General features: G+C 36.3%; 4 protein-coding genes and 2 long non-coding RNA genes across 10 annotated transcripts in view; 4 read left to right on the top strand and 2 right to left on the bottom strand.

Moving 5' to 3' along the window:
- The window catches only part of LOC130547816 (cytolytic toxin-beta-like), a 63,564-nt gene that overhangs the window by 23,105 nt on the left and 13,723 nt on the right, over positions 1 to 26,736 (top strand). The window contains exons 1-4 of one of the 4 annotated variants that reach the window (XM_057324145.1): positions 6,643 to 6,845; positions 9,968 to 10,074; positions 10,682 to 11,206; positions 11,582 to 11,693. In XM_057324145.1, the coding sequence (XP_057180128.1) occupies positions 9,975 to 10,074; positions 10,682 to 11,206; positions 11,582 to 11,583 (627 nt within the window). In that variant the 5' untranslated portion in view covers positions 6,643 to 6,845; positions 9,968 to 9,974 and the 3' untranslated portion in view covers positions 11,584 to 11,693. Of the gene's footprint in view, positions 1 to 6,642; positions 6,846 to 9,967; positions 10,075 to 10,681; positions 12,127 to 26,736 lie in introns of those variants that run through there. The other 3 variants (XM_057324120.1, XM_057324128.1, XM_057324135.1) reach the window with 3 other exon arrangements.
- On the top strand, positions 12 to 5,853 carry LOC130547806 (uncharacterized). The gene is made up of 13 exons (XM_057324107.1): positions 12 to 1,094; positions 1,434 to 1,494; positions 1,782 to 2,000; positions 2,246 to 2,449; positions 2,537 to 2,730; positions 2,839 to 2,919; positions 3,033 to 3,099; positions 3,254 to 3,457; positions 3,618 to 3,811; positions 3,923 to 3,959; positions 4,473 to 4,519; positions 5,216 to 5,243; positions 5,427 to 5,853. The coding sequence occupies exons 1-9, from the start codon at positions 132 to 134 to the stop codon at positions 3,755 to 3,757; spliced, it is 2,133 nt and encodes a 710-aa protein (XP_057180090.1). The 5' UTR covers positions 12 to 131; the 3' UTR covers positions 3,758 to 3,811; positions 3,923 to 3,959; positions 4,473 to 4,519; positions 5,216 to 5,243; positions 5,427 to 5,853.
- On the bottom strand, positions 8,580 to 9,735 carry LOC130547902 (uncharacterized). The gene is made up of 3 exons (XR_008961952.1): positions 9,565 to 9,735; positions 9,377 to 9,484; positions 8,580 to 9,290 (listed from the first exon to the last, which is right to left on the bottom strand). It is a non-coding gene; the product is annotated as an uncharacterized LOC130547902 (long non-coding RNA).
- Positions 12,845 to 16,414, top strand: LOC130547798 (uncharacterized). The gene is made up of 7 exons (XM_057324094.1): positions 12,845 to 14,383; positions 14,723 to 14,783; positions 15,071 to 15,289; positions 15,529 to 15,732; positions 15,820 to 16,013; positions 16,107 to 16,193; positions 16,308 to 16,414. The coding sequence occupies exons 1-7, from the start codon at positions 12,845 to 12,847 to the stop codon at positions 16,392 to 16,394; spliced, it is 2,391 nt and encodes a 796-aa protein (XP_057180077.1). The 3' UTR covers positions 16,395 to 16,414.
- On the bottom strand, positions 20,410 to 21,565 carry LOC130547898 (uncharacterized). Its single transcript, XR_008961951.1, has 3 exons — positions 21,395 to 21,565; positions 21,207 to 21,314; positions 20,410 to 21,120 (listed from the first exon to the last, which is right to left on the bottom strand). It is a non-coding gene; the product is annotated as an uncharacterized LOC130547898 (long non-coding RNA).
- LOC130547835 (cytolytic toxin-beta-like) lies at positions 21,804 to 24,858 on the top strand. Of its 2 annotated transcripts, XM_057324167.1 has the most exons (3): positions 21,804 to 21,904; positions 22,513 to 23,037; positions 23,413 to 23,524. In XM_057324167.1, coding segments are annotated over exons 1-3 (627 nt in total). In that variant the 5' UTR covers position 21,804; the 3' UTR covers positions 23,415 to 23,524. The 2 variants fall into 2 exon arrangements, with proteins under 2 accessions (XP_057180150.1, XP_057180141.1); XM_057324158.1 differs by having other exon boundaries at positions 22,513 to 24,858.

Here is a 26,736-nt window from a genome sequence, read left to right as displayed (position 1 = left end):
CAGTTGGCAAACTGAGCTACACCATAGACAGTGATGTCATCCACATCAGAGTCATAGACAAGAAGCTCATAAATGCCGCAGAGTCTGTCTTAGAGAGTCTTACTTTGACTGAAAGAAAGTGCAGTGAACTTATGGATGACAGCAGATCAAAAATATTCGGTGCATTTAACAGAAAGATTCAAGACATGATGAAACACTGTCAAACCTACAGACAAGACTTAAATACCAGAATTCAATCCTTGATCCAGTCAATTCAAGCCTGTGAAAAAGACATCTGTGATTTGGCAAATCTTCTACAAGCTCATGAAGAATCTCCATTTAAAGCCACCAGTCTTACAGAGTGGATCACCATAAAAGAAAAAGAATTAAATGTAGTTACTAGAATTCTTCAACAACTTCTGGACTCTGGAGCAGAGGAACACAATAACTTGGATACAATTTTGTCAGATATTAATGTGGAGAATGTGTTGTGCTACACATTCAGTTCTCTTGAGGAGCCAGATGAGTTGCTTTCCCATCATGAAAATTACCTAAAACATCAAATGATGAGGAGAGATTTGGAGAAGATGCCTGATGCAGTGTCTCGGACATGGCTCCAAGGAACAGTCCGAGAAAAAATGAGAGAACATTTACAAATATTTAAAGACATAATGACTTCACATCATCGCAGTCAGTCCATAACTTTTTTGATTTTGTCAAAAGACCACACAATCCATCCAGGTTCTTGCATTCTCTTGTATGAAAACGGATCTGATGAAGATATTTGCTTCACTCCTCCATCAAAACCAGCCTGTCCAATCATTATACAGGTCAGAGGTCACAGTGTAGTTCTTAAGATGCCTTCATCGTGTCCTGTTACAGTAGAGCTGAAGTTACTGTACAAAATGAAGGAAGAGAGAGAATGGAAATCTCAACATGTGCACAAGAGCGAAGATACAGTAACTCTAAAAGATCTCAGTCCAGACACTCAGTATGATATTAAATATACAGCAGTGGGGAAACTCAACTACACCACAGACAGTGATGTCATCAGAGTTGCTACACACGCAGACACCGTTGAAGAGGCATGCTTCTCTAATGATGACAAAAAAGAGGTGTTAACGTTTGTTTGAATTATGCTTTTACAATAGTTACTGTATATGAACCATTTAAACTTCATTCCCACACCTTTGAGATTTTACAAATTGATTATTAATTCAACTGGATCGCTGTCTGTAGAATTGTAACTTAAGGATATATAGATATAGTTTAAGAATAGTATTTATACATCATTTGCTGTGTTTATTATACAGGTGTATTTTTCCTATGAACAGTTTATAAAGTGTAAATTCGGGCCATAATCTTATTGGAATCCGAATGAAAACAGATTTAAGAAATTGTGTTTTGGTTTATATGATGCTGGATTCTTCAAACTGTTTTCTTCACTTCAACAGATCAGCAAAACATGGAGTGAAAGACAGAAAATAAAAATGGAGGAATCTGCTTTAATGACAGGTGAGTGTTGTTTAAAGTTCTGCTTTGTTTGTCTATTTAACATCAGGACAGATGTTTCTCATAGCATGTGGTGAATATGGAGAAACTTTACCAGACTTTCAAAGATCAAATCAAAAAATCTGGAACAAACTGGATTAAAATGAAAGGAGAAGACTAGAATGTAAGAACTGTGAACTACATAATAAAATTCATAGAACTAAGTAAAGAAAATGACCAAAATGGAGATGAAAGACAGATGTAAGAACTGCAAGGCGAAATGACAAACCCTACAAAATTGTGTCTGCTAGAAAATCAAGAATCACAAAAGCATCGATTACAAAAAGAACTGCTGCAAAAAAACAAGCACATTGAGGACGAACAGAATAATCAAAAGGAGCAAAATGCAGAGTTGGAGAATTTGATGAGTCAAAAGGAGAGATCGCGGGAGAAAACATTCAAGGAGCTGGAAACCAGTAAACATCAGCTAGAGGAAAAACATGAACCAGACCAACAGCTGAGGAATTCAGGTAAGTCATAGTGTAAATGACGAAGGTTTGTCAAAATTTATAATTTCTTCATAATTCACAATTATGCTTATAAAACATGTATGTTATACTGACACACATCCTTTTGTGGGTTATCATGATCAATGAAGGATCGAGGTAACTTTCAAGCCACAAAGCATAAAAAACACACACCGTGAAAAAGGAAGATGTCTATATTCATATGGTAATATTTGTATTTACTTATTTCATGCCCATTCATGTTTCAGGTGGAGTCAAACTGTTCTCCATGTTGACTGGAAAAACAAATAACTCTCATAAAAGTTTTGTTTACTCTCTGATGAACCGAGTTGAAGATCTGAGAGAAGTTCCTATGGTGGATGGGAGTAACATTGTTTTGGTTTTCTGTCCTATTGTTTCTCGAGCTGGAACTGATATTGAAGCAGCACTGAAAATGTTTACTGACTCTACAGGTTGTGTGATTATCATCAGAATTTTAGAAAACACAAAATTTGCTATTTTTATAATGTCTTTAATGCATTTCTCTTTTCTTTGAACAGCCTCTAAATTGAAAGTTCTGGTGGTGCTACATCACACATTTGAGCCAGAGAAAACTGTACCAGAGAGCAGCAGATGTGTCAACAGGACAGATATACTGACAGTGGACTGTCTGTTCTATGAAGACACAGGATTACTAAAGTGTCAGAGAAATGATGAGGCAATAGACAAGGTTGTTGATTGGTTAATAGAGCAGGTTGGTCTATTTAACAATAATAAATAAGAATAATTGCTGTAAAATAAATAACTATTAATCACTGATTATTAAATAAGCTTGTGTTGTTGTTGTTGTTGTTGTTTGCAGGGGAAGACATCAGTTGTTGAAGTATGTCCACGTCAATTAAAGGGATTAGCATCAAGGAAAAGATCACACAAGTCTGTGCAGGTATACAGTATTTAAAAATATTTATGTAAAAAAAATACAAAAAAGTTAAATTTCTGTTACCGTTTTATTCTAAATACTGTATTAATTTAACTACTATTGTTGTGTGTCTGCAGGAGGAAGGTCAATCTGAGATGGTGGATTTTAAAAAGAGTAAAAGTAATGAGCCAGAGATTTGTACAGGTAAGGTTGTTATTCCATGAGAGGGCTTAATAATAACTGCTTGCTTTGTCATGCACATTACACTGTTGAATATTATGGTTTGTACTCATCTTAACTCATCATTTACATTTTATATTCTTTTTGCTGTTTCTTCCCATACTTATATATTTTTCAGAGGACGTCAAAGTTTGCATTATTTCGAGTGGAAAAACGAATGAGACTCACATAAAAATTTTCAACACTCTGAGTGCCCGCATTAAATCTCTGAAGGAAGTTCCTACAGTAGATGAGAGTCACGTTGTTTTGGTTTTCTGTCCTGTTGTGTCTCGAGCTGGAACTGATATAGAAGCAGCTCTGAAGATATTTGACGACTCCACAGGTGATTTATTCATTATCACTTTATTTTAAATCAAACATTAGTGCAAGACAAAAACAAACAATACTGTACATTTGTTAATTCTTAAATATTAGATGATGATACATAAATCTTAAAGTAGAAATTCAGACACATTTCCTTAAATATGTTTTTGTTTTAACAGCCTCTAAGATGAAAGTTCTAGTGGTGCTACATCACACATTTGATCTAGAGAAAACTGTACCAGACAGCAGCAGATGTGTCAACAGGACAGATATACTGACAGTGGACTGTCTGTTCTATGAAGACACAGGATTACTTTAGTGTCAGAAAAATGATGATGCAATTGACAAAGTTGTGAACTGGTTAATACAGCAGGTATTTACAATAATGCTCTAAATATTTTTAAAAGGCTGCACAAAAATGTACTGTATCATTTAAAAACAACAGGTCACTGTTTACTCAGAACTTTCAACTTGTTCTCCACAGGGAGAGACAGCGGGAGTTAAAGTTTGTCCATGTCAAAGTATGTTACTTTTTTCTCAATAATCTGTATGATTTAAGCACGGTTAAGCATTTATCATTTTTTCCTTAAGGCAGGGGTCTCCAACCTTTTTGTAAGCGAGGGCTACCTGAAGATATAAAATCATCTAGAGGGCTACTTGTTGATAAAATACTTTCAAACTTGAAACACGTGATGCATTATTTTTAGGCTCACAGGACCAAATTCTGTTTTCTTTCACATATTTTTCCACTTGAATATATTAAAGCTTACAGCGCGTGCTAATAACATTTCATGATGATGTAGCACTTGGCTGATACGTATAGTCACAGATTCATCAACTGTCCTGAGCATTATTGTTGAGCCCTGTGTTTGGCGGGCACCTTACAGAGTTTATGCGGGCTACCAGGTGCCCGCGGGCACCACGTTGGAGACCACTGCCTTAAGGTAATGGGATATATAGGATCTCTGTGTTTTCTCTGCTGTAGCATCTAATGATCAGCAACACAAATTTTAAAACTGTATTATTTGAAACAGGCAAGTCATCTTTCAGCAGAGCATCACGTTGGCCAGATTTTACACAGGTAAACACACTTGCTCAATACTGAAATCTATATGTAGGTATTTTACACAACATAAAATAAAAATAAAAGTTTTGTGAGGTCATAGTTTGGGTTGAGAAATAATGTGAATAGTGTAAGGATATCACTTACTGTAAAACGTCAAAGATATAAAATTGTAATTCTGTGTTGCTAGCAGTGTATTGTGTGTTTCTAAACAGATGAAGGGGGGAGTCTTAGTGTTCTAATATGTATTTATTTACAGTAGTACAAGTATTTGAAACTGTCATGGTTATGTTTAGTTCTTTTTTGGTTTTGTTTAAGTTTCATTATGTTCCTTAGTTTCTCTGTTCATTGATTAATTTGATTCCATTATAAGTTCTTCTTATTGTTAATTAGCCCCTCCTCTGTTTCCTTGATTGCCCTTTTATTACTTTTCCTGCTGCATACTGTACGTCCTTTGGCTGTTCTGGTTTTGTTTTGGTCAGTGTGCCTGTTTTGTTTCTCCAGTGTTCCTGGGTTTCTGCAGTCAAAAATACTAGATTTTAGGTTTACCTTTCTTCCTTTTCTTGTGGATTATACACACAGCTGTTACAGAAACAAATTCCATACAGATTTGTGTTGCTTGGCAGAGGAAACACTGAGTTCCCGCAATGGCCGAGTATACAAAAGTATTACGTATCTAATTTGTTATAATGATGCTGTAATTTTTCTCCACAGTGGATGAAACCAGGATCTTCAAGGGGTAGTAAGTTAAACATTTGTTGAATAATAATTTGATATCTATTCTGTAATGTATGACTTTTATTAGAAATATGAATTTATTGTAGTTATTTATTTCCAACTTTTTTTGAAGTTCAATACATTATAGGCGATTGAAATGTAATGGTGTCATGTCACACTAATGTGTTTAACTCTGTGCTTTATACAGATCATTAAGGATGGTTGCACAGAATAACATGGAGGTTTAGGAATTATCTTTTGTTACACCATCATTCAGAAGATCCTGTGACTGACAGCTATATGTAAATCAACTCACTCTGCTGAGATGTCAACACATATTAGCTGCTTGTTGTGATTCACACACGGCAAGTGCTGATATCTACTATAACCCTGTTCTTTCCAGCCACAGCACCTTATTGTGTTCATGTGACTTAATTGGTTGCAGTGCAAAAGGTTGTGGGTTCAAATCCCAGGGAACACACAAAACCTAGTCGAAAAATGTATAAATTGAATGCACTGTAATTTGGGATAAAAGTGTCTGTCAAATGTGTCAATAAAAATAGTGCTAAAATTGTCAAAGGTATTTTGTTGAATTACTCCTTACGTGATTGTACTTTAAGTAGTCTATTCATTTAGCCTACAAACAAATGGCTGCATGTTTAATGTGTCTTTCTGATTACTATGGTACATGAGAAATATGTCGCTCTTTATTGAGCTTTAAAGGGAAATATTGTTTATCTTGTAAAATAAACAGAAATGTAGGCTAAGGATTGTACAAATAAAATTAAAATATATAGACATAAATTATATAAATATATCAAACTACTGATACTCTTAAGTTAATTCAGCACATTAAAGGGATCACCTAAAAATGACAATTCTGTCATCATTTACTCACCTTCAGGTTGTTACAAACCTTAATAAATGTCTTTGTTCTGCTGAACACAAAGGAAGATATTTGGAAGAACGTCATTAACCAAACAGATGTCATCCCCCATTTACTGCCATAGTAGGGAAAATACATACTATGGGTGTCAATGGGTGGATGAGATCTTTTTGGTTACTGACATTTTGTCCGAATATCTGCCTTTGTGTTTAGGAGAACAAAGAAATGTATACAGGTTTGGAACAATCTGAGGGTAAGTAAATTATGACAGAATTCATTTTTGGCTGAATTATCTCTTTAAGGTACAAGAACACTATTACAAAAAATCTCATTATACATTATACTATATCGAACTATTAGTATGTAGCAACAACAATAATTTTTATTAAACATGAGAACTTTTGAAACATTTTGCCTTGACTTGAATTTATTTTTAACCAGGCTAAATATATTTGTTTGGACAACATGAAGACGTAGGCTACAGTCCACATTCAGTAGATTAGAGCATAAACGGAAGTTGTTTATGAGTGGGTGCGGTTTGACTACAGTGAAAGTGAAAGCTTGTGTGACACGGTTCCGTGTTCACGTCACAGTGCGTTTGTGTGAAAGGCAAATCATTGATTTATAGCATAGCGTGAACCAAAACCTCATACTGACGTGAGTCAAGTCTAAACAGGCAATTTCAAAGTCTTTCCAAAGTGGAAGCAGAAAAAGCGGCAGGAGAGCTGAAGCGAAGAAAATGTAAGTACGGCAGTCTTTCACAATAGAGAGTAGGGATGGGCGATATTATATCGTTTGCAATATACCGGTAGAAATTCCCCACATGATAGGAATTAGTCTTCCCGCGATATAAACGATAAATTCTAGTTGATGACGTATTTCTTTGTGAGACCCATTCACAGCTCATATGTGAAGCGAAAACGGGTATAGCGGAGGGCGGACGTGAAGCTGAGAAAGAGTTTGCACTGAAAGACGAGCTCTAAATCTCGTTTAGTTTGGCACTGTAGATGCATCCGAGTTAATGTTTAGTTTCACTTTCGTTTTATTTAATTCGTTTGTTAAGTATTCGTTGATAGTCATAATATGTTACACCACAACATTTAGTTTGGCTAAAAGTATTTATTTAAACATTCGTTAGATGTTATGCGCGCGTGCGCAAATAGTTTAATATGATTTCTTGCCCGTTATATACAGGATGAACGGAGCGTCCCGTGCGCAGCTCGCGCCCACATGTGCTCTCATAGCGACACAGCGCGCACAGCACTGCTGCCTGTTTACATACGGTACAAATGCGAATTTGTATCACGTTATTTTAAATACGTTTATGAGCGTATAAAAGCATGGATTATTTAATTAGATTTCTTTTATCCCATTTTTCTGTTCTCTTTCTGTAGCGCGAGTCATAGACAGATTCAGTATACAGTTAGGGCCATAAATATTTGAACAGAGGCACATTTTTTTTTATTTTAGCTGTGTATCAATATGTTTTCGAGTTACAGTTTTATAATGGATATTGTCTTAAATGAAACAGCTTTTTATTCAACTGTCCAATTACTTTTGGTCCCTTGAAAAAGGGGGATCTTCATATTAAAGAGCTGTAATTCCTAACTCCTTCAGCTAATCTGGATGTGAATACACTCTAAATAAAGCTGAGAGTGTGCACTTTAAGACAATATCTATTTAAAACTGTAACTCGAAAACATATTGATACACAGCTAAAATAACAAAAAATGTGCCTCAAATATTTATGGCCCTAACTGTATGTTGCTGTGAGAAGAGAAGGTTCACACAGTTCAAGAGAAAGTGATTGACAGCGTGATGTGATCGTTTCCACCCAACATTAGGCTATATAGAGTTTAGGTATGACATGATGTGTTTGTTTATTGAGTTTTAGTTAATTAAAATTTTCTTTAATACAACCTTTTGAAGTCGAATGTCACTATTATATTTTATATTTACAAAAATACTGTAGGTATATTTTAGGAGCCTGTTTGATGTGGGGTAAGTTTTACTTTTTGATTAATGTTTGTTTTTCTGAGGGTCTAGACTACATGCAGCTTCTATCACTTGACGCAAAAAACAGCAGTGGATGGTGTTATAGATATATCGTCAGTTTTATCGTTATCGCAATAAATACCAGTAATTATCGTGATAAAGTTTTAGGGCCATATCGCCCATCCCTAATAGAGAGCATGTAAACTTGATTCTTAAATAATATTATAGTGCTTTACTAGGCCTATTGTTGTGATACGTGACAGAATTTCCCCTATATATAGGCTGTAAACCTACTGTAATAATATTTACTTATTTAAGCTAGTTTCAACGCAACAGGGAGTGAACTTTGAGCCATTACCATTGCAGTGTTTCCCACACATATTGACTTTATTTGGGCGGGTGTGACCACTCAAGTATATTTGGCGCAATATTTTTTATCCATTCGTGATGATTACTCTGTCTGCTATGGATTAACTAGTGAATAATCGGCGCATCTGCGTCCTCTCGCTTTCCTGACTTTTTGGTGCGAGCGCGCGCGTGTTCCCCTCCGACTCCTCTCTTGTCTGTGCGTGCGTGCGTCACGTGCCATTATGGCAAACACCCTTGCGCTCTACCGAGTTTGGTGCGGTGTGCGTGCAACAAATAACCAATAATGTGTGAATTTTAACAGTATGTTGATGTATTTGTTACCAAGTACCATCAGTAAACATATGCCACAAACACAGGTTCAAGTAAAACTTACAAAAGTTTATTGGTGGCACTATACAAAAAGAAACTATGTACCAGGACGTCCAAATGTTACCTCAGCAGCGCATGAGCGTTGAACAAAATAAACAAACCAATAATAAAAAGAAATACAATCAGATTTCACAGCACAACAAATCATAACACCATCGTGCTTCACACTAGACATGCGTTTAATGGCTCAGCTCTGCCTACGTACCATACCTTCCGTCCCTGACATAGTAATACAGTGGGAGAAACAAATTACTGACGAACAAACAAACAAAATAAAGTAAACTAGTCCGCCCTCAAGGCCTTACCATCAGGCCTGATTACTCGTTTCCCAGGCGGACTAGCAGTAAACCAAACCCTCAATAGTAATCTATACCAAACAATAAACCAAAACAAATCAAATAAATAACAAGAGCAACATATAGGCCCTATAGTGTCACCCTAAATTCGGCAGCCCTGTAATATAAACATTTAAAAACCACCTTTATTAATTAATTAAAACATTACCCATTAACATTTTATTAATACTTGTTATGTCATACCTGTCTCAAGGATCCCGAACAGACACACATATCAACACTTTAGCATAACCAGTATGACAATCCTTCAGACTCCCGCGTATATGCCCATCTATTTCAGGCACCACAGAGCTGAAATTAGAAAGTTAAAATTCCTTTGTTAAAAGAACCCACGCATATTAATCCATTTCCCTCATAAATGGACTAATTACCTGCTCTCCACATCCAACCATCACATACGAATCCTCCATGGAACCATGTACGTCCAACTATTTCCGCCGGCCGGAAACAATCACGTTTTAAAACCCGTTCCTACCTAGAACCTTTATACGGTTGACCACGCCTTCTTCATTCAAAGTTCTCCTAGTATCACCTGCTACATTCTGAACATTTATATTGAGTTTACATTTTATAGGCCTATTACACAAGTCCAATCAACCCAAACCATCTTTACCTTCTTTTATTGCATGTCTCGTCAATGTGTTGCTGTATTTTGCGCTTCTATAGTGTCTGGAATTCGATGTCTCACTGGTTTCTTCACTTTTGTAAGTCGCTTTGGATAAAATCTGCTAAATGCCTAAATGTAAATGTCTATCTCCTTCATGTAAATCCTAGACATAAAATGGATGAAGTGGGAGTGAATGTCATAGAAACTGCTGCTCTTGGGAGACCCTTCCAGCTGGGGATGCTGTATGACTGCAGAAAAGATGCCCTAGTACCAGGTACAAAATAAAATATTGCTAAATTCAACAAAGTTGTTTTAAGACCGAAGCAGTTTAACAACAATATGGTACACTCTTAAAAAATGTGCTTCAAAAGGTTCTTCGGTGCTTTAGAAGAACCTTTGGGTTCCATAAAGAACCTTTCATATTCTGCTTTACAAAAGGTTCTTTGTGGCGAAAAAAGGTTCTTCAGATTATAAAAAAGTAAGAAAGAGATGGTTCTTTAAAGAACCTTTGACTGAATGGTGCTTTGTGGAACCAAAAATGGTTCTTCTATGGCATCGCTGTGAAAAACCTTTTAAGCACCTTTATTTTTAAGTGTAAATTAGAACTCAAATATATAGCACATTACAAATCTAACAAGTTACCATTACAATTATAACTGAACCATTAGACCAATACTGTAAACCAGAGTGATTATCCAACAGGATATGTTGTGATTGATTACAATGTGTATAAAGTGGTTGAAAAGGAAGAAACAAATGGTTATGAAATGTAATTTATGTTGGATTAACTAATTATTAAGGAATTATTCCCTTTTATTGATTCATGATTTATGAACCACATGTTCATATTTAATATGCCATATTGTTGTTTCCAATTATAGGAATCACACTATGGGATAAAGAGCAGCTTCAGCAGAGTATACTTAGTCATGCCCAAATTAATACAGATTTCAATGTCACAGCTTCAGACTCCATTGAAGATAAATCTCACTTACTGAACATTGATGGTTCTCTGAAATTAAGTCTTTTAAGTGGACTTGTCAATGTGAGAGGAGCAGCAAAATATCTCAGCGACACCAAGAAATCCTTTAAACAGCAAAGACTAACCCTACATTACCATTCAACCACCAAGTTTGAAGAACTGACCATGAACCACTTGGCTTCTGGAAATATAACTCACTATGAAGCCTTTGATAATGATACAGCTACACATGTGGTGACCGCTGTGCTGTATGGGGCGAATGCTTGCTTTGTTTTTGACAGAGAAGTTTCATCAGATGAGGACAAAACTACTGTAGACGGTGAAGTAAAAGCTACATTTGATAAGCTGAAGGGCATTTCACTGGGTGCAGAGATTGATCTGAACATGAATGACAATCAGAAGACTGCCGTTCAAAAATTCAGCTGTACATTTTATGGTGACTTTCAGTTGCCATCTAATCCAACCTCTTTTGAAGATGCTTTGAAGATTTTTGCTGATCTTCCAAAACTGTTAGGAGAGGAGAAAGAACTTGCAGTTCCATTGAGAGTGTGGCTTTATCCTTTAGATAAATTACACACAAGTGCAGCAAACGTTCAAAAAGACATCAGCACAGGTCTAATCAAAGCTGTGGAATCAGTTTTTGAGAGTTTAAGTACAACCGAAATGAAATGCGGCGATCTTCTGAAGGAGCCACCTGCTTTGTCTTTTGTAGCATTTCATTATCAAATAATGCAGATGAGGGAAAACTGTTGCAGCTATAAGTTGAGTCTCATGAAAAAACTTGGCTCTCTGTTGCCAGAAATCCGTGGGGATAAGAAAAAGGAAACCGAGTTGAATGATCTTCTGCATGATCATATGGAATCTCCATTCAGAGGTCAGGATCTTGAACAATGGGTGAAAGAGAAAGAAAAAGAATCTGCCATAATAAAAACATTAATCAGACAACTGAATGATTATGGAGCAAAAGTGGAAGTGAATCTAGATGAAATCTTGATGGATCTAGAAGTTGAACATTTGGTTAGCTACACGTTCACATCATTTGAGGGTCCAGATGTGCTCCTTTCTACACAGAAGGACTACTTGAGTCCAAAGGGGCAAAAGAAAGAGAATTCACCCAGTGCCAAATGGATGACTGGGCTTTCCTCTGATGCCAAAAAGAATATGAGGACCAACACGATTATATTTAAAAACCTGATCAATTCAAAACAGCGTAAACCAGCCAAATTTATTGTCGCATCAAAAGAAGTGAAAAATATTCCAGGTTCCTGCATTCTCCTTTATGATAATGGATCTGATGAAGATATTTGCTTTACTCCTCCGTCAAAACCAGCCTGTTGAACAGGTCAAAGGTCACAGTGTAGTCTTGCAGGTACCACCAACATGTCGAGCTACAGAAGAGCTCAGGTTAATGTATAAAATGAAAGACGTAGAAGACTGGAAATCTCAGCATCTGCAACAAAGCCAAGATACAGTAACTCTGACAGATCTCAGTCCAGACACTGAGTATGAGATTAAATATACAGCAGTTGGCAAACTGAGCTACACCATAGACAGTGATGTCATCCACATCAGAGTCATAGACAAGAAGCTCATAAGTGCCGCAGAGTCTGTCTTAGAGAGTCTTACTTTGACTGAAAGAAAGTGCAGTGAACTTATGGATGACAGCAGATCAAAAATATACAGTGCATTTAACATAAAGATTCAAGACATGATGAAACACTGTCAAACCTACAGACAAGACTTAAATACCAGAATTCAATCCTTGATCCAGTCAATTCAAACCTGTGAAAAAGACATCTGTGATTTGGCAGATCTTCAACAAGCTCATGAAGAATCTCCATTTAAAGCCACCAGTCTTACAGAGTAGATCACTAAAAAGAAAAAGAATTAAATGTAGTTACTACAATTCTTCAACAACTTCTGGACTCTGGAGCAGAGGAACAATAACTTGGATACAATTTTGTCAGATATTAATGTGGAGAATGTGTTGTGCTACACATTCAGTTCTCTTGAGGAGCCAGATGAGTTGCTTTTTGATCATGAAAATTACCTAAAACATCAAATGATGAGGAGAGATTTGGAGAAGATGCCTGATGCAGTGTCTCGGACATGGCTCCAAGGAACAGTCCGAGAAAAAATGAGAGAACATTTAAAAATATTTAAAGACATAATGACTTCACATGACAGTCAGTCCACAAAGTTTTTGGTTTCTTCAAAAGACCACACAATCCATCCAGGTTCCTGCATTCTCTTGTATAAAAATGGATCTCATAAAGCTCTTTGCTTTACTCCTCCAGCTAAACCAGACTGTCCAATCATTAAACAGGTCAAAGGTCACAGTGTAGTTTTGAAGGTACCTCCAACATGTCAAGCTACAGAAGACCTCAGGTTAATGTATAAAATAAAGGAAGATAAAGACTGGAAATCTCAGCATGTACAACAGAGCAAAGATACAGTAACTCTGACAGATCTCAGTCCAGACACTGAGTTTGAGATTAAATATACAGCAGTTGGCAAACTGAGCTACACCATAGACAGTGATGTCATCCACATCAGAGTCATAGACAAGAAGCTCATAAGTGCCACAGAGTCTGTCTTAGAGAGTCTTACTTTGACTGAAAGAAAGTGCAGTGAACTTATGGATGACAGCAGATCAAAAATATTCGGTGCATTTAACAGAAAGATTCAAGACATGATGAAACACTGTCAAACCTACAGACAAGACTTAAATACCAGAATTCAATCCTTGATCCAGTCAATTCAAGCCTGTGAAAAAGACATCTGTGATTTGGCAAATCTTCTACAAGCTCATGAAGAATCTCCATTTAAAGCCACCAGTCTTACAGAGTGGATCACCATAAAAGAAAAAGAATTAAATGTAGTTACTAGAATTCTTCAACAACTTCTGGACTCTGGAGCAGAGGAACACAATAACTTGGATACAATTTTGTCAGATATTAATGTGGAGAATGTGTTGTGCTACACATTCAGTTCTCTTGAGGAGCCAGATGAGTTGCTTTCCCATCATGAAAATTACCTAAAACATCAAATGATGAGGAGAGATTTGGAGAAGATGCCTGATGCAGTGTCTCGGACATGGCTCCAAGGAACAGTCCGAGAAAAAATGAGAGAACATTTACAAATATTTAAAGACATAATGACTTCACATCATCGCAGTCAGTCCATAACTTTTTTGATTTTGTCAAAAGACCACACAATCCATCCAGGTTCTTGCATTCTCTTGTATGAAAACGGATCTGATGAAGATATTTGCTTCACTCCTCCATCAAAACCAGCCTGTCCAATCATTATACAGGTCAGAGGTCACAGTGTAGTTCTTAAGATGCCTTCATCGTGTCCTGTTACAGTAGAGCTGAAGTTACTGTACAAAATGAAGGAAGAGAGAGAATGGAAATCTCAACATGTGCACAAGAGCGAAGATACAGTAACTCTAAAAGATCTCAGTCCAGACACTCAGTATGATATTAAATATACAGCAGTGGGGAAACTCAACTACACCACAGACAGTGATGTCATCAGAGTTGCTACACATGCAGACACCGTTGAAGAGGCATGCTTCTCTAATGATGACAAAAAAGAGGTGTTAACGTTTGTTTGAATTATGCTTTTACAATAGTTACTGTATATGAACCATTTAAACTTCATTCCCACACCTTTGAGATTTTACAAATTGATTATTAATTTAACTGGATCGCTGTCTGTAGAATTGTAACTTAAGGATATATAGATATAGTTTAAGAATAGTATTTATACATCATTTGCTGTGTTTATTATACAGGTGTATTTTTCCTATGAACAGTTTATAAAGTGTAAATTCGGGCCATAATCTTATTGGAATCCGAATGAAAACAGATTTAAGAAATTGTGTTTTGGTTTATATGATGCTGGATTCTTCAAACTGTTTTCTTCACTTCAACAGATCAGCAAAACATGGAGTGAAAGACAGAAAATAAAAATGGAGGAATCTGCTTTAATGACAGGTGAGTGTTGTTTAAAGTTTTGCTTTGTTTGTCTATTTAACATCAGGACAGATGTTTCTCATAGCATGTTGTGAATATGGAGAAACTTTACCAGACTTTCAAAGATCAAATCAATAAATCTGGAACAAACTGGATTAAAATGAAAGGAGAATACTAGAATGTAAGAACTGTGAACTACATAATAAAATTCATAGAACTAAGTAAAGAAAATGACCAAAATGGAGATGAAAGACAGATGTAAGAACTGCAAGGCGAAATGACAAACCCTACAAAATTGTGTCTGCTAGAAAATCAAGAATCACAAAAGCATCGATTACAAAAAGAACTGCTGCAAAAAAACAAGCACATTGAGGACGAACAGAATAATCAAAAGGAGCAAAATGCAGAGTTGGAGAATTTGATGAGTCAAAAGGAGAGATCGCGGGAGAAAACATTCAAGGAGCTGGAAACCAGTAAACATCAGCTAGAGGAAAAACATGAACCAGACCAACAGCTGAGGAATTCAGGTAAGTCATAGTGTAAATGACGAAGGTTTGTCAAAAGGTATAATTTCTTCATAATTCACAATTATGCTTATAAAACATGTATGTTATACTGACACACATCCTTTTGTGGGTTATCATGATCAATGAAGGATCGAGGTAACTTTCAAGCCACAAATCATAAAAAACACTCACTGTGAAAAAGGAAGATGTCTATATTCATAAGGTAATATTTGTATTTACTTATTCCATTCATGTTTCAGGTGGAGTCAAACTGTTCTCCATGTTGACTGGAAAAACAAATAACTCTCATAAAAGTTTTGTTTACTCTCTGATGAACCGAGTTGAAGATCTGAGAGAAGTTCCTATGGTGGATGGGAGTAACATTGTTTTGGTTTTCTGTCCTATTGTTTCTCGAGCTGGAACTGATATTGAAGCAGCACTGAAAATATTTACTGACTCTACAGGTTGTGTGACTATCATCAGAATTTTAGAAAACACAAAAGTTGCTATTTTTATAATGTCTTTAATGCATTTCTCTTTTCTTTGAACAGCCTCTAAATTGAAAGTTCTGGTGGTGCTACATCACTCATTTGACCTAGAGAAAACTGTACCAGACAGCAGCAGATGTGTCAACAGGACAGATATACTGACAGTGGACTGTCTGTTCTATGAAGACACAGGATTACTAAAGTGTCAGAGAAATAATGATGCAATAGACAAGGTTGTTGATTGGTTAATAGAGCAGGTTGGTCTATTTAACAATAATAAATAATAATAATTGCTGTAAAATAAATAACTATTAATCACTGATTTTTAAATAAGCTTGTGTTGTTTGCAGGGGAAGACAACAGGTGTTGAAGTATGTCCACGTCAAAATAGATCAAAGGGATTAACATCAAGGAAAGGATCACACAAGTCTGTGCAGGTATACAGTATTTAAAAATATTTATGTAAAAAAAAATACAAAAAAGTTAAATTTCTGTTACCGTTTTATTCTAAATACTGTATTAATTTAACTACTGTTGTTGTGTGTCTGCAGGAGGAAGGTCAATCTGAGATAGTGGATTTTAAAAAGAGTAAAAGTAATGAGCCAGAGATTTGTACAGGTAAGGCTGTTACTCCATGAGAGGGCTTAATAATAACTGCTTGCTTTGTCATGCACATTACACTGTTGAATATTATGGTTTGCACTCATCTTAACTCATCATTTATCTAATATGTATTTATTTACAGTATACAAGTATTTGAAACTGTATGGTTATGTTTGTTCTTTTTTGGTTTTGTTTAAGTTTCATTATGTTCCTTAGTTTCTCTGTTCATTGATTAATTTGATTCCATTATAAGTTCTTCTTATTATGTTAATTAGCCCCTCCTCTGTTTCCTTGATTGCCCTTTTATTACTTTTCCTGCTGCATACTGTACGTCCTTTGGCTGTTCTGGTTTTGTTTTGGTCAGTGTGCCTGTTTTGTTTCTCCAGTGTTCCTGGGTTTCTGCAGTCAAAAATACTAGATTTTAGGTTTACCTTTCTTCCTTTTCTTGTGGATTATACACACAGCTGTTACAGAAACAAATTCCATACAGATTTGTGTTGCTTGGCAGAGGAAACACTGAGTTCCCGCAATGGATATACAAAAGTATTACGTATCTAATTTGTTAAAGATGCTGTAATTTTTCTCCACAGTGGATGAAACCAGGATCTTCAAGGGGTAGTAAGTTAAACATTTGTTGAATAATAATTTGATATCTATTCTGTAATGTATGACTTTTATTAGAAATATGAATTTATTGTAGTTATTTATTTCCAACTTTTTTTGAAGTTCAATAGGCATTGAAATGTAATGTGTCATGTCACACTAATGTGTTTAACTCTGTGCTTTATACAGATCATTAAGGATGGTTGCACAGAATAACATGGAGGTTTAGGAATTATACCATCATTCAGAAGATCCTGTGACTGACAGCTATGTAAATCAACTCACTCTGCTGAGATGTCAACACATATTAGCTGCTTGTTTGATTCAACAGGCAAGTGCTGATATCTACTATAACCCTGTTCTTTCCAGCCACAGCACCTTATTGTGTTCATGTGACTTAATTGGTATCAGTGCAAAAGGTTGTGGTTCAAATCAGGGAACACACAAAGCCTACACTGTAAAAAATGATTTGTTGTTTCAAAAAATAAAAATAAAAATATTAGTTCACTTAATGAATTTGTTGCAAACTAGTTGTGTTGACTAATATTTTTAAGTTGAACTAACTTAAAATTTTAAGGCAACATGGTAACTTATTTTTTTAAGTTGAAACAACAAATCATTTTTTACAGTGTAGTCGAAAAATTTATAAATTGAATGCACTGTAATTTGGGATAAAAGTGTCTGTCAAATGTGTCAATAAAAATAGTGCTAAAATTGTCAAAGGTATTTGTTGAATTACTCCTTACGTGTTGTACTTTAAGTAGTCTATTCATTTAGCCTACAAACAAATGGCTGCATGTTTAATGTGTCTTTCTGATTACTATGGTACATGAGAAATATGTCCTCTTTATTGAGCTTTAAAGGGAAAATATTGTTATCTTTATTGTAAAATAAACAGAAATGTAGGCTAAGGATTGTACAAATAAAATTAAAATATAAGACTATAAATATATCAAACACTGATACTCTTAAGTTAATTCAGCACATTAAAGGGATCACCTAAAAATGACAATTCTGTCATCATTTACTCACCTTCAGGTTGTTACAACCTTAATAAATGTCTTTGTTCTGCTGAACACAAAGGAAGATATTTGAAGAAGTCATTAACCAAACAGATGTCATCCCCCATTTACTGCCATAGTAGGGAAAATACATACTATGGGGTCAATGGGTGGATGAGATCTTTTTGGTTACTGACATTTCTTCCGAATATCTGCCTTTGTGTTTAGGAGAACAAAGAAATGTATACAGGTTTGGTTTGGAACAATCTGAGGGTAAGTAAATTATGACAGAATTCATTTTTGGCTGAATTATCTCTTTAAGGTAAAGAACACTAGCATTACAAAAAATCTCATTATACATTATACTATATCTGAACTATTAGTATAGTAGCAACAACAATAATTTTTATTAAACATGAGAACTTTTGAAACATTTTGCCTTGACTTGAATTTTTTTTAACCAGGCTAAATATATTTGTTTGGACAACATGAAGACGTAGGCTACAGTCCACATTCAGTAGATTAGAGCATAAAGGAAGTTGTTTATGAGTGGGTGGGTTTGACTACAGTGAAAGTGAAAGCTTGTGTGACACGGTGCGTTTGTGTGAAAGGCAAATCATTGATTTATAGCATGAACCAAAACCTCATACTGACGTGAGTCAAGTCTAAACAGGCAATTTCAAAGTCTTTCCAAAGTGGAAGCAGAAAGGGCAATGGCAGAAGTACGGCAGTTTTCACAATAGAGAGTAGGGATGGGCGATATTATATCGTTTGCAATATACCGGTAGAAATTCCCCACATGATAGGAATTAGTCTTCCCGCGATATAAACGATAAATTCTAGTTGATGACGTATTTCTTTGTGAGACCCATTCACAGCTCATATGTGAAGCGAAAACGGGTATAGCGGAGGGCGGACGTGAAGCTGAGAAAGAGTTTGCACTGAAAGACGAGCTCTAAATCTCGTTTAGTTTGGCACTGTAGATGCATCCGAGTTAATGTTTAGTTTCACTTTCGTTTTATTTAATTCGTTTGTTAAGTATTCGTTGATAGTCATAATACGTTACACCACAACATTTAGTTTGGCTAAAAGTATTTATTTAAACATTCGTTAGATGTTATGCGCGCGTGCGCAAATAGTTTAATATGATTTCTTGCCCGTTATATATACAGGATGAACGGAGCGTCCCGTGCGCAGCTCGCGCCCACTTTCGTAGCGACACAGCACGCACAGCACTGCTGCCTGTTTAACATACAGTACAATGCGAATTTGTATCACGTTATTTTAAATACGTTTATGAGCGTATAAAAGCATGGATTATTTAATTAGATTTCTTTTATCCCATTTTTCTGTTCTCTTTCTGTAGCGCGAGTCATAGACAGATTCAGTATACAGTTAGGGCCATAAATATTTGAACAGAGGCACATTTTTTATTATTTTAGCTGTGTATCAATATGTTTTCGAGTTACAGTTTTATAATGGATATTGTCTTAAATGAAACAGCTTTTTATTCAACTGTCCAATTACTTTTGGTCCCTTGAAAAAGGGGGAGCTTCATATTAAAGAGCTGTAATTCCCAAATCCTTCAGCTAATCTGGATGTGAATACACTCTAAATAAAGATGAGAGTGTGCACTAAGACAATATCTATTATAAAACTGTAACTCGAAAACATATTGATACACAGCTAAAATAACAAAAAATGTGCCTCAAATATTTATGGCCCTAACTGTATGTTGCTGTGAGAAGAGAAGGTTCACACAGTTCAAGAGAAAGTGATTGACAGCGTGATGTGATCGTTTCCACCCAACATTAGGCTATATAGAGTTTAGGTATGACATGATGTGTTTGTTTATTGAGTTTTAGTTAATTAAAATTTTCTTTAATACAACCTTTTGAAGTCGAATGTCACTATTATATTTTATATTTACAAAAATACTGTAGGTATATTTTAGGAGCCTGTTTGATGTGGGGTAAGTTTTACTTTTTGATTAATGTTTGTTTTTCTGAGGGTCTAGACTACATGCAGCTTCTATCACTTGACGCAAAAAACAGCAGTGGATGGTGTTATAGATATATCGTCAGTTTTATCGTTATCGCAATAAATACCAGTAATTATCGTGATAAAGTTTTAGGGCCATATCGCCCATCCCTAATAGAGAGCATGTAAACTTGATTCTTAAATAATATTATAGTGCTTTACTAGGCCTATTGTTGTGATACGTGACAGAATTTCCCCTATATATAGGCTGTAAACCTACTGTAATAATATTTACTTATTTAAGCTAGTTTCAACGCAACAGGGAGTGAACTTTGAGCCATTACCATTGCAGTGTTTCCCACACATATTGACTTTATTTGGGCGGGTGTGACCACTCAAGTATATTTGGCGCAATATTTTTTATCCATTCGTGATGATTACTCTGTCTGCTATGGATTAACTAGTGAATAATCGGCGCATCTGCGTCCTCTCGCTTTCCTGACTTTTTGGTGCGAGCGCGCGCGTGTTCCCCTCCGACTCCTCTCTTGTCTGTGCGTGCGTGCGTCACGTGCCATTATGGCAAACACCCTTGCGCTCTACCGAGTTTGGTGCGGTGTGCGTGCAACAAATAACCAATAATGTGTGAATTTTAACAGTATGTTGATGTATTTGTTACCAAGTACCATCAGTAAACATATGCCACAAACACAGGTTCAAGTAAAACTTACAAAAGTTTATTGGTGGCACTATACAAAAAGAAACTATGTACCAGGACGTCCAAATGTTACCTCAGCAGCGCATGAGCGTTGAACAAAATAAACAAACCAATAATAAAAAGAAATACAATCAGATTTCACAGCACAACAAATCATAACACCATCGTGCTTCACACTAGACATGCGTTTAATGGCTCAGCTCTGCCTACGTACCATACCTTCCGTCCCTGACATAGTAATACAGTGGGAGAAACAAATTACTGACGAACAAACAAACAAAATAAAGTAAACTAGTCCGCCCTCAAGGCCTTACCATCAGGCCTGATTACTCGTTTCCCAGGCGGACTAGCAGTAAACCAAACCCTCAATAGTAATCTATACCAAACAATAAACCAAAACAAATCAAATAAATAACAAGAGCAACATATAGGCCCTATAGTGTCACCCTAAATTCGGCAGCCCTGTAATATAAACATTTAAAAACCACCTTTATTAATTAATTAAAACATTACCCATTAACATTTTATTAATACTTGTTATGTCATACCTGTCTCAAGGATCCCGAACAGACACACATATCAACACTTTAGCATAACCAGTATGACAATCCTTCAGACTCCCGCGTATATGCCCATCTATTTCAGGCACCACAGAGCTGAAATTAGAAAGTTAAAATTCCTTTGTTAAAAGAACCCACGCATATTAATCCATTTCCCTCATAAATGGACTAATTACCTGCTCTCCACATCCAACCATCACATACGAATCCTCCATGGAACCATGTACGTCCAACTATTTCCGCCGGCCGGAAACAATCACGTTTTAAAACCCGTTCCTACCTAGAACCTTTATACGGTTGACCACGCCATCTTCATTCAAAGTTCTCCTAGTATCACCTGCTACATTCTGAACATTTATATTGAGTTTACATTTTATAGGCCTATTACACAAGTCCAATCAACCCAAACCATCTTTACCTTCTTTTATTGCATGTCTCGTCAATGTGTTGCTGTATTTTGCGCTTCTATAGTGTCTGGAATTCGATGTCTCACTGGTTTCTTCACTTTTGTAAGTCGCTTTGGATAAAATCTGCTAAATGCCTAAATGTAAATGTCTATCTCCTTCATGTAAATCCTAGACATAAAATGGATGAAGTGGGAGTGAATGTCATAGAAACTGCTGCTCTTGGGAGACCCTTCCAGCTGGGGATGCTGTATGACTGCAGAAAAGATGCCCTAGTACCAGGTACAAAATAAAATATTGCTAAATTCAACAAAGTTGTTTTAAGACCGAAGCAGTTTAACAACAATATGGTACACTCTAAAAAAAGGTGCTTCAAAAGGTTCTTTGGTGCTTTTAGAAGAACCTTTGGGTTCCATAAAGAACCTTACATATTCTGCTTTACAAAAGGTTCTTTGTGGCGAAAAAAGGTTCTTCAGATTATAAAAAAGTAAGAAAGAGATGGTTCTTTAAAGAACCTTTGACTGAATGGTGCTTTGTGGAACCAAAAATGGTTCTTCTATGGCATCGCTGTGAAAAACCTTTTAAGCACCTTTATTTTTAAGTGTAAATTAGAACTCAAATATATAGCACATTACAAATCTAACAAGTTACCATTACAATTATAACTGAACCATTAGACCAATACTGTAAACCAGAGTGATTATCCAACAGGATATGTTGTGATTGATTACAATGTGTATAAAGTGGTTGAAAAGGAAGAAACAAATGGTTATGAAATGTAATTTATGTTGGATTAACTAATTATTAAGGAATTATTCCCTTTTATTGATTCATGATTTATGAACCACATGTTCATATTTAATATGCCATATTGTTGTTTCCAATTATAGGAATCACACTATGGGATAAAGAGCAGCTTCAGCAGAGTATACATAGTCATGCCCAAATAAATACAGATTTCAATGTCACAGCTTCAGACTCCATTGAAGAAAAATCTCACTTACTGAACATTGATGGTTCTCTGAAATTAAGTCTTTTAAGTGGACTTGTCAATGTGAGAGGAGCAGCAAAATATCTCAGCGACACCAAGAAATCCTTTAAACAGCAAAGACTAACCCTACATTACCATTCAACCACCAAGTTTGAAGAACTGACCATGAACCACTTGGCTTCTGGAAATATAACTCACTATGAAGCCTTTGATAATGATACAGCTACACATGTGGTGACCGCTGTGCTGTATGGGGCGAATGCTTGCTTTGTTTTTGACAGAGAAGTTTCATCAGATGAGGACAAAACTACTGTAGACGGTGAAGTAAAAGCTACATTTGATAAGCTGAAGGGCATTTCACTGGGTGCAGAGATTGATCTGAACATGAATGACAATCAGAAGACTGCCGTTCAAAAATTCAGCTGTACATTTTATGGTGACTTTCAGTTGCCATCTAATCCAACCTCTTTTGAAGATGCTTTGAAGATTTTTGCTGATCTTCCAAAACTGTTAGGAGAGGAGAAAGAACTTGCAGTTCCATTGAGAGTGTGGCTTTATCCTTTAGATAAATTACACACAAGTGCAGCAAACGTTCAAAAAGACATCAGCACAGGTCTAATCAAAGCTGTGGAATCAGTTTTTGAGAGTTTAAGTACAACCGAAATGAAATGCGGCGATCTTCTGAAGGAGCCACCTGCTTTGTCTTTTGAAGCATTTCATTATCAAATAATGCAGATGAGGGAAAACTGTTGCAGCTATAAGTTGAGTCTCATGAAAAAACTTGGCTCTCTGTTGCCAGAAATCCGTGGGGATAAGAAAAAGGAAACCGAGTTGAATGATCTTCTGCATGATCATATGGAATCTCCATTCAGAGGTCAGGATCTTGAACAATGGGTGAAAGAGAAAGAAAAAGAATCTGCCATAATAAAAACATTAATCAGACAACTGAATGATTATGGAGCAAAAGTGGAAGTGAATCTAGATGAAATCTTGATGGATCTAGAAGTTGAACATTTGGTTAGCTACACGTTCACATCATTTGAGGGTCCAGATGTGCTCCTTTCTACACAGAAGGACTACTTGAGTCCAAAGGGGCAAAAGAAAGAGAATTCACCCAGTGCCAAATGGATGACTGGGCTTTCCTCTGATGCCAAAAAGAATATGAGGACCAACACGATTATATTTAAAAACCTGATCAATTCAAAACAGCGTAAACCAGCCAAATTTATTGTCGCATCAAAAGAAGTGAAAAATATTCCAGGTTCCTGCATTCTCCTTTATGATAATGGATCTGATGAAGATATTTGCTTTACTCCTCCGTCAAAACCAGCCTGTTGAACAGGTCAAAGGTCACAGTGTAGTCTTGCAGGTACCACCAACATGTCGAGCTACAGAAGAGCTCAGGTTAATGTATAAAATGAAAGACGTAGAAGACTGGAAATCTCAGCATCTGCAACAAAGCCAAGATACAGTAACTCTGACAGATCTCAGTCCAGACACTGAGTATGAGATTAAATATACAGCAGTTGGCAAACTGAGCTACACCATAGACAGTGATGTCATCCACATCAGAGTCATAGACAAGAAGCTCATAAGTGCCGCAGAGTCTGTCTTAGAGAGTCTTACTTTGACTGAAAGAAAGTGCAGTGAACTTATGGATGACAGCAGATCAAAAATATACAGTGCATTTAACATAAAGATTCAAGACATGATGAAACACTGTCAAACCTACAGACAAGACTTAAATACCAGAATTCAATCCTTGATCCAGTCAATTCAAACCTGTGAAAAAGACATCTGTGATTTGGCAGATCTTCAACAAGCTCATGAAGAATCTCCATTTAAAGCCACCAGTCTTACAGAGTAGATCACTAAAAAGAAAAAGAATTAAATGTAGTTACTACAATTCTTCAACAACTTCTGGACTCTGGAGCAGAGGAACAATAACTTGGATACAATTTTGTCAGATATTAATGTGGAGAATGTGTTGTGCTACACATTCAGTTCTCTTGAGGAGCCAGATGAGTTGCTTTTTGATCATGAAAATTACCTAAAACATCAAATGATGAGGAGAGATTTGGAGAAGATGCCTGATGCAGTGTCTCGGACATGGCTCCAAGGAACAGTCCGAGAAAAAATGAGAGAACATTTACAAATATTTAAAGACATAATGACTTCACATGACAGTCAGTCCACAAAGTTTTTGGTTTCTTCAAAAGACCACACAATCCATCCAGGTTCCTGCATTCTCCTTGTATGAATATGGATCTGATGAAAGATATTTGCTTTACTCCTCAGCTCAAAACCAGCCTGTTGAACCCCAGGTCAAAGGTCACAGTGTAGTCTTTGCAGGTACACCAACATGTCGAGCTACAGAAGAGCTCTAGGTTTAATGTATAAAATGAAAGACGTAGAAAGACTGGAAATCTCAGCATCTGCACAAAGCCAAGATACAGTAACTCTGACAGATTCCAGTCCAGACACTGAGTTATGAGATTAAATATACAGCAGTTGGCAACATGACGCTACACCATAGACAGTGATGTCATCCACATCAGAGTCATAGACAAGAAGCTCATAAAGTGCCGCAGAGTCTGTCTTCAGAGCAGTCTTACTTTGACTGAAAGAAAGTGCAGTGAACTTATGGATGACAGCAGATCAAAAATATACAGTGCATTTAACATAAAGATTCAAGACATGATGAAACACTGTCAAACCTACAGACAAGACTAAAATACCAGAATTCATTCCTTGATCCAGTCAATCTCAAACCTGTGAAAAAGACATCTGTGATTTGGCAGATCTTCAACAAGCTCATGAAGAATCTCCATTTAAAGCCACAGTCTTACGAGAGTGAGTCACTATAAAAGAAAAAGAAATTAAATGTAGTTCTAGAATTCTTCAACAACTTCTGGACTCTGGAGCAGAGGATCAATTAACTTGGATGAAATTTTGTCAGATATTAATGTGGAGGAATGTGTTGTGCTACACATTCAGTTTCTCTTTGGGGAGCCAGATGGAGTTGCTTTCCCATCATGAAAATTACCTAAAAAATCAAATGATGAGGAGAGATTTAGGAGAAGATGCCTGATGCAGTGTCTCGGACTGGCTCCAAGGAACAGTCCGAGAAAAAATAAGAGAACATTTAAAAATATTTAAAGACATAATGACTTCACATCATCGCAGTCAGCCCATAACTTTTTTGATTTTGCCAAAACACCACACAATCCATCCAGGTTCTTGCATCTCTTTGTATGAAAACGGATCTGATGAAGATATTTGCTTCACTTCCTCCGTCAAAACCAGCCTGTCAAATCATTATACAGGTCAGAGGTCACAGTGTAGTTCTTAAGATGACCTTCATCAGTGTCCTGTTACAGTAGAGCTGAAGTTACTGTACAAAATAAGGAAGAGAGAGCATGGAAATCTCAAGCATGTGCACAAAAAGCGAAGATACAGTAACTCTAAAAGATCTCAGTCCAGACACTCAGTATGATATTAAATATACAGCAGTGGGGAAACTCAACTACACCACTAGACAGTGATGTCATCCACATCAGAGTCATAGACAAGAAGCTCATAAGTGCCACAGAGTCTGTCTTAGAGAGTCTTACTTTGACTGAAAGAAAGTGCAGTGAACTTATGGATGACAGCAGATCAAAAATATTCGGTGCATTTAACAGAAAGATTCAAGACATGATGAAACACTGTCAAACCTACAGACAAGACTTAAATACCAGAATTCAATCCTTGATCCAGTCAATTCAAGCCTGTGAAAAAGACATCTGTGATTTGGCAAATCTTCTACAAGCTCATGAAGAATCTCCATTTAAAGCCACCAGTCTTACAGAGTGGATCACCATAAAAGAAAAAGAATTAAATGTAGTTACTAGAATTCTTCAACAACTTCTGGACTCTGGAGCAGAGGAACACAATAACTTGGATACAATTTTGTCAGATATTAATGTGGAGAATGTGTTGTGCTACACATTCAGTTCTCTTGAGGAGCCAGATGAGTTGCTTTCCCATCATGAAAATTACCTAAAACATCAAATGATGAGGAGAGATTTGGAGAAGATGCCTGATGCAGTGTCTCGGACATGGCTCCAAGGAACAGTCCGAG

The sequence above is a fragment of the Triplophysa rosa genome, linkage group LG2 (genome assembly GCF_024868665.1).
Source record: "Triplophysa rosa linkage group LG2, Trosa_1v2, whole genome shotgun sequence".
In the NCBI taxonomy this organism is placed as follows: Eukaryota; Metazoa; Chordata; class Actinopteri; order Cypriniformes; family Nemacheilidae; genus Triplophysa; species Triplophysa rosa.
This window is presented reverse-complemented; position numbering and strand designations above follow the sequence as displayed.

Bases quoted from the DNA above. Each gene is read 5' to 3' on its own strand.
- LOC130547806 (XM_057324107.1), top strand. From the start codon at position 132: ATGGATGACAGCAGATCAAAAATATTCGGTGCATTTAACAGAAAGATT. The intron at 2,001-2,245 runs GTAAGTCATAGT...TTCATGTTTCAG, and splicing joins CCAACAGCTGAGGAATTCAG to GTGGAGTCAAACTGTTCTCC. The intron at 3,100-3,253 runs GTAAGGTTGTTA...TATATTTTTCAG, and splicing joins TGAGCCAGAGATTTGTACAG to AGGACGTCAAAGTTTGCATT.
- LOC130547798 (XM_057324094.1), top strand. From the start codon at position 12,845: ATGATGAGGAGAGATTTGGAGAAGATGCCTGATGCAGTGTCTCGGACA. The intron at 15,290-15,528 runs GTAAGTCATAGT...TTCATGTTTCAG, and splicing joins CCAACAGCTGAGGAATTCAG to GTGGAGTCAAACTGTTCTCC. The intron at 16,014-16,106 runs GTTGGTCTATTT...TGTTGTTTGCAG, and splicing joins TTGATTGGTTAATAGAGCAG to GGGAAGACAACAGGTGTTGA.
- LOC130547835 (XM_057324158.1), top strand. From the start codon at position 21,805: ATGGATGAAGTGGGAGTGAATGTCATAGAAACTGCTGCTCTTGGGAGA. The intron at 21,905-22,512 runs GTACAAAATAAA...TTCCAATTATAG, and splicing joins AAAAGATGCCCTAGTACCAG to GAATCACACTATGGGATAAA.